This window comes from Elgaria multicarinata, chromosome 4 (assembly GCF_023053635.1).
Source record: "Elgaria multicarinata webbii isolate HBS135686 ecotype San Diego chromosome 4, rElgMul1.1.pri, whole genome shotgun sequence".
NCBI classification, from domain to species: Eukaryota; Metazoa; Chordata; class Lepidosauria; order Squamata; family Anguidae; genus Elgaria; species Elgaria multicarinata.
This window is the reverse complement of record NC_086174.1, coordinates 4,731,870-4,747,005: the sequence shown is the minus strand read 5'-3', so window position 1 is coordinate 4,747,005 and position 15,136 is coordinate 4,731,870. Positions and strand designations below refer to the sequence as shown.

General features: G+C 45.5%; 1 protein-coding gene across 1 annotated transcript in view; it reads left to right on the top strand.

The window, feature by feature from the left end:
* ADCY3 (adenylate cyclase 3) overlaps positions 1-12,257 on the top strand; it is a 123,645-nt gene extending 111,388 nt beyond the window's left edge. The window contains exons 17-20 of the mRNA XM_063123784.1: positions 3,733-3,852; positions 5,670-5,796; positions 7,052-7,176; positions 11,234-12,257. Coding sequence (XP_062979854.1) covers positions 3,733-3,852; positions 5,670-5,796; positions 7,052-7,176; positions 11,234-11,416 — 555 coding nt within the window. The 3' untranslated portion in view covers positions 11,417-12,257. The remainder of the gene's footprint in view (positions 1-3,732; positions 3,853-5,669; positions 5,797-7,051; positions 7,177-11,233) is intronic.
* Positions 12,258-15,136: the final 2,879 nt, after the last annotated feature.

The window sequence follows — 15,136 nt, the reverse complement described above, 5'->3', positions numbered from 1 at the left end:
GCCCTCCTCTGTGTGACAACCTTTTAAGTATTTGAAGAGTGCTCTCATGTCTCCCCTCCATCTTCTCTTCTCCAGGCTAAACATGCCCAGTTCTTTCAGTCTCTTCCATATGAAAAGGAGGACAGGACTCCTGTATCTTTTGTAACAGTTGTATTGAAAAGGGAATTTCTGCAGGTGTCATTTGTATATATGGAGAACCTGTTGAAATTCCCTCTTCATCACAACAGTAAAAGCTGCAGGTGCCCTGCCCTCTTTTAAATCTGGTCACTCTAGTATAGCTCCTGCAGCATTAAGTGGTGTGATGAAGAGGGAATTTCACCAGGTTCTCCATATATTCAAATGACACCTGCTGAAATTCCCTTTTCTATGCAACTGTTAAAGATACAGGAGCCCTGTCCTCCTTTCCATAGGGTCACCCTAGTTTATTCCCTAGTTAAGTTTCATTTCCTCAAAGTGGGAACTTGACTTTCTGTCTGGAGGAAAGAAGGTATAAAAGAATGAGAGCCAGCCAGGGACCAGACCCAGACCAATACCATAAGGAAGGAGCAGAAAGAAGCAGCTTAGGGTAAAAGAAGTTGCATTTTTGCAATTCTTATTTCCTTTTAATGCCTTTTATATTTATTTCTCAGCTCTATTGACTAAACATGTTTCTTGTAATTTGGTTGTTTTAATTCATTGGTAAACTGTTGTGTTAAGCCATAAGTGTTTGGAGTGCCACTCACCCCACATCTACAGCCTAAAGCTCACATTACTGGGCGGAGAAGGTAAAAAGAAGGAAGGTGGGACTCTTAAAGAGGCAGAGATCCTTAAGTCGTTGCTCAGGGGGTCCAGGTCATAAGAGGAACCCTGACAGCTTCACCTGCCCCAAAATTGTCTTTGTTTCAGCAGTATAATTTTGTATAATTTTGTTGTTGTTTAAAACTTTGGGAGCCTGACATTCTTTCTGATCTACTGCAAGTCACACACAGAGATCTCCCAGTAGATTTTATTTTATTTATTTATTTATTTATTTATTACATTTTTATACCGCCCAATAGCCGAAGCTCTCTGTGCGGTTCACAAAAATTAAAACCATCATAAAACAACCAACAGGTTAAAAGCACAATTACAAAATACAGTATGAAAAGCACAACCAGGATAAAAACCACGCAGCAAAATTGATATAAGATATACAGAGTTAGAACAGTAAAATTTAAATTTAAGTTAAAATTAAGTGTTAAAATACTGAGAGAATAAAAAGGTCTTCAGCTGGCGACGAAAGGAGTACAGTGTAGGCGCCAGGTGGACCTCTCTGGGGAGCTCATTCCACAACCGGGGTGCCACTGCAGAGAAGGTCCTCCTCCTGGTAGCCACCTGCCTCACTTCCTTTGGCAGGGGCTTGCGGAGAAGGGCTCTGTAAATGATCTTAGGGTCTAGGCAGGTACATATGGGAGGAGGTGTTCCTTCAAATAGAAAGGAAAGGAAAGGAAAGGAACCTCTCGTGCAAGCACTGATTCATTACTGACTCTTGGAGGGACACCAGCTTTCGCTGTCATTTTCTTGGCAGGCCTTTTTGCGGGGTGGTTTGCCGTTGCCTTCCCCGGCCATTATTACCTTTCCCCCAGCTAGCTGGGTACTCATTTTACCGACCTCGGGTGGATGGATGGCTGAGTCAACCCGAGCCGGCTGCCTGAAACCAGCTTCCGCTGGGATCGAACTCAGGCCGTGGGGAGTTTCAGCTGCAGAAACTGCTGCTTTACCGCTCTGCTCCACACGAGGCTCATTCCTTCAAATAACCTGGCCCCAAACCGTTTAGGGCTTTAAATGTTAATACCAGCACTTTGAATTGGGTCAATCAGATCCTGATTGACCTTCTCTGCATTATGCTGGTCCAACCATCTGGCTGCCTTCTGCTCTGCTACTGCACCTTCTTTGCTACCCAAGAGATAGGCAGAATGCAAGGAGCCAGATGCCAGCAGGGCTGTGATCATGACTAGGGTGACCCTATGGAAAGGAGGACCGGGCTCCTGTAACTTTAACAGTTGCATAGAAAAGGGAATTTCAGCAGGTGTCCTTTTTATATATGGAGAACCTGGTGAAATTCCCTCTTCATCACCACAATTAAAGGTGCAGGAGCTATACTAGAGTGACCAGATTTAAAAGAGGGCAGGGCACCTGCAGCTTTAACTGGTGTGATGAAGAGGGAATTTCACCAGGTTCCCCATATATAAAAAGGACACCTGCAGAAATTCCCTTTTCAATGCAACTGTTAAAGATACAGGAGCCCTGTCCTCCTTTTCATATGGTCACCCTAATCATGACAAGATCGGCCAAGGTGGCCTCTGCGAAGTAAGAGGGGACGGGCGAGTAGAAGGACCCAGGTCCCATCAGCACTGAGCTTCAGAACCTAGTTTGCATGTGAGCACTGCACTGGGACACTCTAATAAAAAGGGTCCCAGTAGTTCAAATACATCCCTAGAAATACTAATGGCACATCCTATAATGGAATCACCAGCTTGTTGAATTGGCTTTGGGTGCCATTAAAAAGTTCCTGAAATTGCCCACGGTCCAGTCCTCACACCTGCTCCACGGGAGGGATGCTTGCTTGGAAGTGCCTGGCTGTCCAATTTGCTCCACGTATGGAAAGTCAGGGTCAAACCACACACAGTACACAGGAGATGTGTGGTTACTTTCGTGACATGTTTTTTTTCTTCCCGTAACAAAATGCAGAAAGTGAGTTGGGTAGAGCAGTGGTGTTTTTTGATCAGAGCAGTGGGGTTACCTGTTCCTCCGCACCTCATCCTACATACAAACAGCGGCTCCGTGCCTCCTGCCTGCATCATATCACGTCATGCTTGTATGCATATTTGCTGCATTTATATACAGTCTTTCTGCCAAAGTGCTCAAGGTGGCTTACAACCTAAAGTATTTCTGAAAATATTAAAAATTAAATTTTAAGAGTTCAAAATTGAAAATAATAAAACAGCAGAATTCCCTCAGGCCGTTGCCGACTCTTCTGAAGCTGGAGGTCTTTTTATGTGCTCGGTGGGGTGAAGAGGGTATGTATGCCAGCTGCTCTACCAGGTATCGGCTGCGTTCGGACAACACAAAAAACAACGGTGGTTTAAGTCGTCAACCGTTAAGACGACAACCGTTCTTGTGTTGTCTGTCGGGCAGAAATCACCCCACGGTTGACTATTTCCCCAAAATACCCAACGGAGGGGAAAAAAACACTCTGCAGAGTTCCCTAGTCACATTACCATTGGTTAGCGTGTTGTCTGTCAGGCTCCGTGGACTATTTTGCCCCGTTGAGTTGACTATTCCGGCTCTCTACAGAGTCCTCTGGCAAGAGTGACCAAAGCAGTGGCTGCCGCTCTAGTCCAGCCGGCAGAACTAGCAATGGCTGATGGGATATCAGCGGGAGGACTTGGGTGGAGAGAGGGCGGGGGATGGGTCAATCAAACACACAGTTGACTAATGGTCAACTCGACATTGGGGTTAATCCACTCTACGGTTGATTATAATCTTGTTGTGTGGGGAATACCCCTTTGATAATCAACCCTGGAGTTGTGTTATCCAAACGCAGCCATTGATGATAGAGGGAGATTGTTGGCCCAGTAAGAGCATGGAACGGCCTTTGGTGTCAACATTTCTATCAACCCCATGGCACCCCCAACCAATTTCCCTAACTGGTTTGTTTGACCTCTATAATTATGGAGGTGGGGGGTCCCTTTGTCCCCTTGATTCTCACAGCTCCTGGACGATCCCCAGTTCCGGTGCATCACCAAGATCAAAACTATTGGTAGCACCTACATGGCGGCATCTGGAGTGACCCCGGACGTCAACACCAATGGCTATAACAACACTGTGAAGGTAAGCAGAGGGGGCGGAACACTGCACGTCGCCTTCGGTGTCCAAGAATGTGTGCCGTGGGTATACTAACCAAGGCCGCCTGCAATTACTTCCTCTGTGGGTCAAACCTGGTTCCCCCCTCACTTCACAACAAAATTGACAGCTGAAAGGGCCAATGAATCAAATGCCAATTCAGAAATCTATTTCGTTCATCCCCCTCTACTTTAGGTGGGCTGCCTGTTGTGTTTTTAGTAAGTGCTAAATTTTTAGTTAATCAAAACAAGAAGATACCCACTTATTCATTAATTTAAGTGGTTATCACTCATTGATTTATTCAATTAACTCCCCCCCCTCTTTCTTTAAAACCATTGAAAAACTGCTCTGTAGAGGAACCAGGTGGATGGTTCATGACAGCACCTGTTTCAGCCAGTCAACACAGTGCAGAGCTTGGTTCTCCTGTAAAACATGCGGGACCAGTTTCTTCGATGCACAACCCGACATAGACGCTTTTACCTCCATGTCTGAGTGTTATATGCAAAGTTGGCTTCTGAAAAGATGGCCATCCGGGTGCGCCCCGGCTCCACTGTCTTGAGTGGCTGGGTTTCAGTACAGCTGTGCGAGATAATCTCCGTGTTGGTGCCGCCCCCTTCCCCAGGAGTGCTGCTATTTTGAAATAAGTTGTGGCCCATCTATTAGGATTGTTTACCAGCAAACAGATCTGGCTTTGCACAGGTTGGAGCAGCCCGTAGTTCGATACAGGAAAAGCCTTCGAGGGAATGTGCTCAGCTATCAGAGATGCATTGTGCCCACCCTGTCTTAAGTGAAGCCTTGCCCACTGGCAAACCTGGGCACAACACCTACACCCCTTTGCTATTAAATTATTATTATTATTATTATTATTATTATTATTATTATTATTAATAATAATAATAATAATAAATTTATTTCTTACCTGCCTCTCCATTTGGATCGAGGCAGAGAACAACAGTAAGTATAAAATACATAAAATACTGATTAAAAACATTGTATACCTTGTTAAAACATCCTAAAAGCATCCTAAAATTCCACTGGATAGGCCTGCCGGAAGAGATCAGCCTTGATCGCTTTCTTGAATGCTAAGAGACTGTTAAGCTGACGAGTCTCCTCCGGCAGGCCATGCCACAGTCTGGCAGCAGCAGAAGAGAAGGTCCTCTGGGTAACAGTTGTTAATCTAGTTTTTGCTAGCTGAAGTGGATTCTTCCCAGAGGACCTGAGTGTGCGGGGTGGATTGTACGGGAGAAGGCGATTCCGCAGGTAGCCTGGACCCCCAAACCATGTAGGGCTTTAAAGGTGATAACCAACACTTTATACTTCGCCCGGAAACTAATTGAGGACTGACATTTGTTCCTCTAGTTCAAGTGACAGAGCTTTGAAAAGGAGCCGGGAACCGCCCAGAGAGCTTCGGCTATTGGGCTGTATAAAAATGTAATAAATAAAGAAATAAGCTGTAGACTACTCCCGTAGGGTTTACGGAGAAGGTCCCGCGTACCCAGTTTTATTTGTTCAAGGCTTTGAAAGGAAAGAGGGGTGGGGAAATTCTCTCAGAATTAGGAAGTGAGCTTTAAAAACGTCCGCAAAAGTAATGAATTATATTTGATTGCATGTAACTTGGGAGTTTTGGACCCTGGACCCTGTGCAAAATAGGTCATCATCATAAAGGCGTGGGTGGATTTACTGCTCAGAATTGGAGAACTGGTTGTGTGGGTTGGGTGTGGAGAAGGTCTCCCTCCTGGGAGTTTAGCTTTTCTGCTATTTATGTTGTTGTTGTTGTTGTTGTTGTTGTCTTTTGCTCTCATCAGAAGGAAGAACTTTCAGAAAAGGAGCGCTGGCAACATTTATCGGATCTTGCTGACTTTGCCTTGGCCATGAAGGAGACATTGATGAACATTAACTACCAATCCTTCAATAACTTCATGTTGCGAATAGGCAAGTGGGCTTCGCTCCCTGTGTGTGTGTGTGTGTGTGTGTGTGTCTTTGTGTGTATTCCAAATACACACACACACTCTCTGGAATATGAATTAATTCTGGGCTCAGAGAACCTCTGAAAAGAAATTCGGGAGAGGACATTGGAAGCTCTTACATAGTGTGGAGAAAGTGGGGAGGTATTTTTCTCCCTTTTAGTGGTAGAACGTGGGATCACCGAACGACATTGATTTGGAACCAGAGTCTGGACAAGCAAAAGGAAGCCCTTCCGCTGGAGGCTCCAATGTCAGTGAGAGTGGGGAATCCGCTTCGGGTTTTAGTCAGAACTCTAAAGGAGCTGTCCAAGGTGCGGAAGCGCCACTGACATGGCACCTTGGACAGCCCCTTTAGAGTTCTGACTAAAACCCGGAGCGGATTCACTTCCCCACTGACATGGCATCTTGGACAGCTCCTTTAGAGTTATGACTAAAACCCAGAGCGGATTCACCGCCCCACTGACATGGCATCTTGGACAGCTCCTTTAGAGTTCTGACTAAAACCCGGAGCGGATTCACCGCCCCACTGACATGGCACCTTGGACAAGTTGGACAGAACTTTAGAGTTCTGACTGGTTCTGCCTGAATCTCAGAGTGGATTCACCACCCCACTGACATCAGAGCCTCCACTGGGTCCTTCTTCTCACAATCCATAATAAAGGTATGGACTTTACTGCTGCAAACCATAGAATCATAGAATAGTAGAGTTGGAAGGGGCCTCTAAGGCCATCGAGTCCAACCCCCTGCTCAATGCAGGAATCCACCCTAAAGCCTCCCTGGCAGAGGGTTGTCCAGCTGCCTCTTGAAGGCCTCTAGTGTGGGAGAGCCCACCACCTTCCTAGGTCATGGGTTCCATTGTCATGGTGCTCTACCAGGGTGAGAGCTGTTGGCTTAGAGAAGTTTAAAGGAGGACAGGACCAACGCATGGAGAAGCAGCAGGAAGATATGTCAATGGCTTCATACTCCAAGTACAGGGGCAGTCTAGCTGCCAATTGCTGGGGAGCGACAGCAGACACTGGCTCTTGCCCCCATGTCCTGCTCTGGGCTCCTCAGAAGCTTCTGGTTAGGGTCTTTGCTCTCGTTCAGCAGGGATTTTTCTGATGCTCTTAAGCTTCTCCTGACCCCAGTCTTAACCAGGCCCCGAGCATGGGGCTGAAGCCTTGGAAAATGCATTTCCTTAACTTGAATGTGTTTTTTACTCTCTCTTTTCATGGTGTGGACAGGCATGAACAAAGGAGCGGTGCTGGCGGGAGTCATTGGTGCCCGCAAACCTCACTACGACATTTGGGGGAACACGGTGAACGTGGCCAGCCGGATGGAGTCCACAGGTGTCATGGGGAATATACAGGTGGGGCCAGCGAGGGAGTTTGTGGAAGGGGTGAGAGAGAACATAAATGCAATCAAGGCAGGGAGGGGGTTAAGGCTGCAGACCCTGTCCGCTAAGAGCAGGACTTTGAAACTGGGTTGCAGGCGTACATGAGATCTAGCCGCCTCTTGTGGACTACGATGCTGACACACAGGTGGATCGCGCCACCTGCAGAGGGTCCCCCATTCATTCACTTCAGCTCAGGTGACAACAGCAAGTCTGTGTACGGCTGCCAGTGAGCATCTGTGGAGCCTCCGCTGAAATGAACTAAGAGGAGTGGAGCGCCTACAACCTCCCAGAGCGGGACAGAGAAGTGGCGATCCGTTTCCTTGGTTTCGGGGGACCGTGCTTCCAGGCAAGGATGCTTAGGATCGTAGCCTAATGGTCTAGTTCAGCCTTCCTCAACCCGGGGCGCTCCAGATGTGTTGGGCTGCATCTCCTAGAATGCCCCAGCCAGCTGGCTGGGGCATTCTGGGAGATGCAGTCTAACACATCTGGAGCGCCCTGGGTTGAGGAAGGCTGGTCTAGTTTGAAAATAGTTGCACTAAAAGGGGCGACCCAAGTGATCAGATTTCATTAAGCCCGTCCCATTTCATTCCACCTGCACAAGTGTGCGTTAGTGCAAATTTGCATAAATTCTTCCCCCACCAAAGTAAAAAAAAAAAATGGTCTGCAAGTCCATGGAATCCACATGAGTGGGGGGATAGCCAGTGTGCTGCAGAGTCTTAAGCTTGGATTCACAGAAATACAAACACATTTGAATAACTTACGGATCTCTCTGTCATCTTTACCTTCAGGGAATACTTTTTGTTTCGGCTTCTGCCATTAATACGTAAGCCTCACGGAGGGTTCTGGGGCATCTTCTAGGAATCACACTCAGGCTCATGTGGAACGTCAGTCAGAGCTTTTGCCCTGCTTGAAATCAGAGTGTACTCTAAAGTACACCCAACACCCCTAATGATGCATAGTGTAAGGCAGCCTTCTCCCAGTGATCCAAAGGGCCAGGAATGATGGAAGTTCTACTCCTATATACAATGCATGCAAAAAGAAGGAAGGCAGTAGTATAATCTAATGTTCCAAAGTGACAAGCCACACTACTCCACAATATATACAGGGCTAGATAATGAACATTAACCTTATCTATTTACAAATATACCTGATGTATCACCTGCACGATCATAGATGGCAACTCTGCATACAATTTACTCATAAGACAATCTGGCCAGCGAGATCACGTTACGCCAGTCCTTTTACAACTTCATTGGCTGCCAGTCCAGGTCCGGGCCCGATCCAAAGTGCTGGTATTGACATTCAAAGCCCTAAAAGGTTTGGGGCCAGGTTATTCGAAGGAACGCCTCCTCATGTATGTACCTGCCCAGACCTTAAGATCATCTACAGGGGCCCTTCTCCATGAGCCCCTGCTAAAGGAAGTGAGGCAGGTGGCTACTAGGAGGAGGGCCTTCTCCGCTGTGGCACCCCGGCTGTGGAATGCGCTCCCCAGAGAGGTCCGCCTGGCGCCTACACTGTACTCCTTTCGTCGCCAGCTGAAGACCTTTTTATTCTCTCAGTATTTTAACACTTAAAATTTTAACTTAAATTTAAATTTTACTGTTCTAACTCTATATTTTAATCTTATATCAATTTTGCTGCGTGGTTTTTATCCTGGTTGTGCTTTTTATACTGTATTTTGTATTTGTGTTTTTAACCTGTTGGTTGTTTTATGATGGTTTTAATTTTTGTGAACCGCCCAGAGAGCTTCGGCTATTGGGCGGTATAAAAATGTAATAAATAAATAATAAAAAAAATCTTTTTACAATAAATACTTTCTAATATACAATATACATATATCACAGTCACAGTTTTAAGATACAGTCAAGTGCAGGTAATGACATCAAAGTAGTACCGTTTCAACTATACAGCTGCCATTTGCGTTTCTCCAAGCTTGAGGCATATCGGCTGTTTTTCATTTTGGAGGCTTCAACCTCACAATAATCTTTGGAGGTGTCTAACCCACAATAATTAACTGGGTTCAGCTGGCTCGTCGTTTGTTGCGTTTCTTCCGTCGACGCTACCGTGCAAACAGGATAATAATCCGGAGACCTGTCAAGTTCATAATGCTGATAAGAATCAAGAAAATAAACAAACGTAATCTTGTACTAGAAATATAGTTGAAACAGTATTGACTGTATCTTAAAACTGTGACTGTGATATATGTATACTGTGTATTAGAAAGTATTTATTGTAAAAAGATGATTGTCTTATGAGTAGAATCATAGAATAGCAGAGTTGGAAGGGGCCTACAAGGCCATTGAGTCCAACCCCCTGCTCAATGCAGGAGTCCACCCTAAAGCATCCCTGACAGATCCTTGTCCAGCTGCCTCTTGAAGGCCTCTAGTGTGGGAGAGCCCACAACCTCCCTAGGGAATTGGTTCCATTGTCGCACTGCTCTAACAGTCAGGAAGTTTTTCCTGACGTCCAGCTGGAATCTGGCTTCCTTTAACTTGAGCCCGTTATTCCGTGTCCTGCACTCTGGGAGGATCGAGAAGAGATCCTGGCCCTCCTCTGTGTGACAACCTCTTAAGTCTTTGAAGAGTGCTATCATGTCTCCCCTCCATCTTCTCTTCTCCAGGCTAAACATGCCCAGTTCTTTCAGTCTCTCTTCATAGGGCTTTGTTTCCAGGCCCCTGATCATCCTGGTTGCCCTCCTCTGAACACGCTCCAGCTTGTCTGCGTCCTTCTTGAATTGTGGAGCCCAGAACTGGACGCAGTACTCTAGATGACGCCTAACCAGGGCCAAATAGAGAGGAACCAGGACCTCACGTGATTTGGAAGCTATACTTCTATTTGTAAATTGTATGCACAGCTTGCCATCTATGATCGTGCAGGTGATACATCAGGTATATTTGTAAATAAATAAGGTTAATGATCCATAGCTAGCCCTGTATATATTGTAGAGTAGTGTGCCTTGGGCACTTTGGAACATTAGGGAGTTCTACTCCAACATATGGAGAAGGTGCCAGACTGGAGAAGGATCCATTGCAGTGGGTGAGCTGGCTGTATTTCAAGTGTCCGCCGTGACAGCTCATCTCACAGAAGAAGTGGCGATAAAATTGTGAGGAAGCCCTGCGCTGTCCAGAACTTAAGGGTGGACACAACACTCTACCAGCATGCTGAGATAGGGAGCGAGGCCTGCTTGCATTTTGCACCGACAATCCCTGCCAGCCTCCAATTTGCCAGCAGGGTGTGTTGCTGAAACATCTGGGCCAGGATCAGGGGTTCCAAAGGTTGCGCCTGCATACATAACCCAACTCCCCCACCTGAACTTTACCAGGGGGTCCGGACATCATTGCCTTCGGTTTGTGACCCTCCCATGTTTTTCCACCCCTTCCATCCTTTTCCTTGCAAGCAAATTCCATTAAGGAAGAGAAGAGGAATAGTTGCACAAGGGTCATTTGATGGGTCCTCTTAGGAGCTCTTTGTCTGGAAGCATGAGTTCCAAATTATTATTATTATTATTATTTATTTATATAGCGCCATCAATGTACATGGTGCTGTACAGAGTAAAACAATAAAATAGCAAGACCCTGCCGCATAGGCTTACATTCTAATAAAATCATAATAAAACAATAGGAAGGGGAAGAGAATGCACCAAACAGGCACAGGGTAGAGTAAAACTAACAGTATAAAAGTCAGAACAAAATCAAGTTTTAAAAGCTTTAGGAAAAAATGATCTTCTTGTGGTCTTATCTTGCGTTCCCTGGGCTGTGTGACCAATCACATGCCATTGCAATCTGCATACGTATTTTCTGCCATTGGTGGCATGTTCTATGCACAAACAATATCCCCCCTCCCCTTGTTTTATTACAGGATGCAGCATAATCTCTGCAAGGGCACTTATTATTTGGCTCAGATCATTAGTAGAAGAGGTGGGTGGGTGTTGACCCAACACAGATCAGGATAAAGGTTAGCCGCCCAAGACTGGTCGGGAAGCCCTGGCCACGCCAGATAGGTGCATCCACGTGTGTTCTCACTTCTGCAGGTGGTGGAAGAGACTCACTTCATCCTGAAGGAGTACGGCTTTCGCTTTGTGCGTCGGGGCCACATCTACGTCAAAGGCAAAGGCGATCTGTTGACCTACTTCATGAAAGGGCGCGAGAAGCAAGGTTCCTTCATCAACGGCTCCTGCGTGACTTTGCCCCACCAGGTGGTCGACAGCTCTTGAAGCGTCTCAAGCGCTGCACGCAGGTTACTGAGAGGAGCAGGTGTCTCCAAGGTGCCCAAAGGCAAGCAGTTTTCAGCACCTGACGTGCCAGACGGGAGATTGCTATAAACACCTCTAACATGATTAGATTTACAGGAAACCAACCCCTTCACCCCTCCCTTTCTTCTCGAAGGCTTATTATTTGGCGAGGCTCCCTTGGCCATCAGTGTCCGCATTTGCCTCCTGATGTATCTGCGGGAACGGGAGGAATTCCTGCCCATTCTGCACGTCTGTGGCCTCTTGCACATTTGGGACTGGAATTGGGAGCAGGGAATAGAATCGTAACTGCAGCATCGCTTGGGTAGATCACCGTGGCTATGTTAGTCCAAGTGAGCGCCAGGCACTGTGGCTTTGCTATAATAAATACAAACTCAGGATGGCTAAAGTAAATACAAACTCAGGATGGGTACTAACAGCAAGCAGATGAGCTGTGCCACGCTTGGGCCGTTTGTTCTTAGTTCACGTGGGCTCACCTTTGCCGCAAAACCACTGTAGGTAAGTAGAAGAAAAAGAAGAGCAAGTGCAATCTATTTCTTTTGTCTATAAAAAAGATGTCCTATTTCAAATATATAAATATATATATATAAATATATATATAAAAAGATACAGATTAACTTTATATTTTTAATTGTGTCTTAATTCTGAAAGTGAGGTGCCTCTTTCAGGCTGCACCTTTGCATCTTTTGCTGCCCTCACCTCTGCTGATGCTTTGAAAGGAAGAGATTTATACAGCCTGGTTCAAGACTGTTTTTTATTAAGAGCTTTCATCCGATTGTTATGCTGGAATAAAAAGGCGTAACCGTTTCTCAATAGAATCAGTTTGATTTTAATGTTATGCTGTGTCTTATTTTCCTTTGGGGAGCAGTGGGTCAGTCACTTCACTGAGGGGGTGCTGAGAAGGTGCCATTACAGTACAGGGCTATATTACACAGCTGCGGCATTTAGATTGATGGCTGTACTGGCTTCAGCGTGGCAGGTGTTTGGGAATGGCAACTTTCGTTTAAAGACGAGCAAGTTTCTGGATCCCAGAGTAGCGAAGCGAAGGTTTACGAATATAAATAGATCAAGAGTAGGTAAACATGGGTCGTAGCCCACAGGTGGACTGCTGCTCAATTTTAGGTGAACCACCTAGCTAGCGCCCACTGACTGGCGAGATCCTTGAAGAATAAAAACCCAGGCTAGGTAGACGTTACTTTGATCCAGCAGGACAGTTGTGTTAAGCAAAAGGGCAGCCTCAGGATCACTTAACACAGGTGATGTACGTGCCTTAACTGGTAAGAAATTGGTAAGAGATCCTGAGTATGTACTCGGGCTTTGTCAATTTAACACACATCAGGGATTCAATTTTTTTTTAAGTGGTGTATTCAAGAGTGAAGGTGGCAGACTCTTTCACACGTGATTAAGAACTCTACAGATCTAGAACATACTAAACATTCCTACTACAATTCATTCTGCCGTTTATTCCGCAGTCGATTTGTAAAAATGAGGCGTCAGAACTATGCCTGGCTAAAGCCAAACCCACTTTGTCCTAGGCTTATGGGGGGGGCTTAGCTGTGGGAACGCAAAACTTCGGCCACACTCAGTAAAATGAAATGAGGCACTTTTGACCTTCACAACCTGTTCTGTGTGATTTCGGCATTTAAATGGGGAACAACACTACAGAGGGTTTAAGGCACCCATGGCATGGAAATACAAGCCTCCCTTGCCCTGGGCTCATAAGCCTGGGTGTGTCTCAAACATCACAGGTGGGTCCATCTCCATCAGTTCAGTAAAGGACACTGCTAGGGAGCTGATTCATCAACAAGACCCTTGTTCGGTCCCAATTGTTCAACTCCTGGTACACACACATGATTATAGTTTGGGCCAGGCACATGGTAAGATGGAATCCTTATGACCTACCGTTTTACTTCTCCTGTACAGAGCACCCAATTGGAAGCAATGGGATCAGGTCCATCCACTGCATCCAACCAGATCTTCAAAGTGCAAACCAGGATCAGCTTCATCTCTGATAAAACCATGAATGATAGGTGGTTCATTTTGAACTAGCCAATGGTTAAAAAGGAGCAAGTGGTGAATCTATTGAAGGAAACTGTGCCATAGAATCAAAGGGGTCAGACCCCTTAATTTACCTGACACACACCCCTCCTCAGCTCACCCACCAGCACTAACTACATCACATCTAAGATCTGATTAAAATTCCAGCAGTAGCAGGCTATTTAATAAGTAGCAATTTAAAACAATCATTAGCAGTAATAAGTTAATTTTATTTGGTGAATTCGTTTATTTATAGTGACTTTATTGGCACTGGTACATTAAACGAAATGAAACTGCAGGATAGTTAACTCTGGGGTTAAACAAGGCCATAAATAACAGGACTAAAAAAAATGCTTTACTGGAAAGACTAATATTTACTTGCCCAAACTAATTAATATCCTGTTTTGACCAGCATAATCGTTATTGAACTATATAGAAAGCACTTAAAAAGTCAACTTGTAAGGCAAAACTCCCACTAATGGAGTATTTAATTAAATCATCTACCATCCCCACTCAGGAAGTAGTGTTGTGCTCTTCAGTTTGCATTTACTACCAAATGTAAACTCAAGTGAACAAGCAAGTACTCAAATAAATAAAACTGGCAGAATAACTAATTATTTCTTACATTTCTATCTCACCCAATAGCTGAAGCTCAACTATGGGGTGTCCCAGAGGGAATAGTCTCTTGGTTTTATCTACCTTTCCAGACGTGGAAGTCATTAGAGCACTCTGGAGTGCTTGCAGGAACATCTTGGTTGGGGCCATTCATCCAACATAAATGACACACACAGGGTCAGGCTAGAGAGCCAAGTCTCACGGAACGTAAGATTGCGGAGTGCTGGGGAGTTGGGTAGCAGTCAACGTCTCCCATCCTTGCTCGCTCACTGTAACATTGACTGCCAAAACCGAATCAGCTATTATTTGTCTGTCTGTCCCAACAGTCCTGGGTGTAACCAGAAACCTGCATAGAGCCTAATCCGTTTACGCCTGTGATTTCCTCAGTTCCATGTTAAGGCAGACTTCAAGCCAGGTTTTGTCCCCTTGGCTTTTTGTAATATTTTGCCTGACGAAGATCTCAAAAGCTTGCCCACAATTTCATGCATATTTGGTATGGTCCTATTAAAGATACTGCCAGTCTGTGAACTTTGGGATTTTTTTCCTCCGGGACCACTATGACTTACTTGGTCTTTATAGCCATGCATTACTGCTTAGTATTTGACCACCTTACCACTTGAATGTTTGTGCTTAGGAACCACTGGTATGAATCTTAATATTAAGTTATATTGTTAATACGGATTTTTCTTAGTAGCAACGCCGCTCAGGGAAAGGCTGTAGCTCTGCAGCAGAGCACATGCTTCCAAGGCAAAAGGCCTCGGGTGTCTCCACTTGAAAAGTTCACAGGCAGCCGAATTCGGAAAGGGCCCTGCCCAGTCCCTTGGAAAGCTGCTACCAGTCAGAGCAGACAACATTGAGATAAATGGAACAATGGCTGGCCTTGGTACAAGGCAGCTTCATATGTTGGTAATGAATGATAAATGGAACAATGGTTGGCCTTGTACCTAAATTGAACCATGCCCATAGTTTCTCTGCAGCTGCAGAGGCAAGAGCCATCTGGCCTCACTCATTTGCCAAGGAAAGATGGACTGT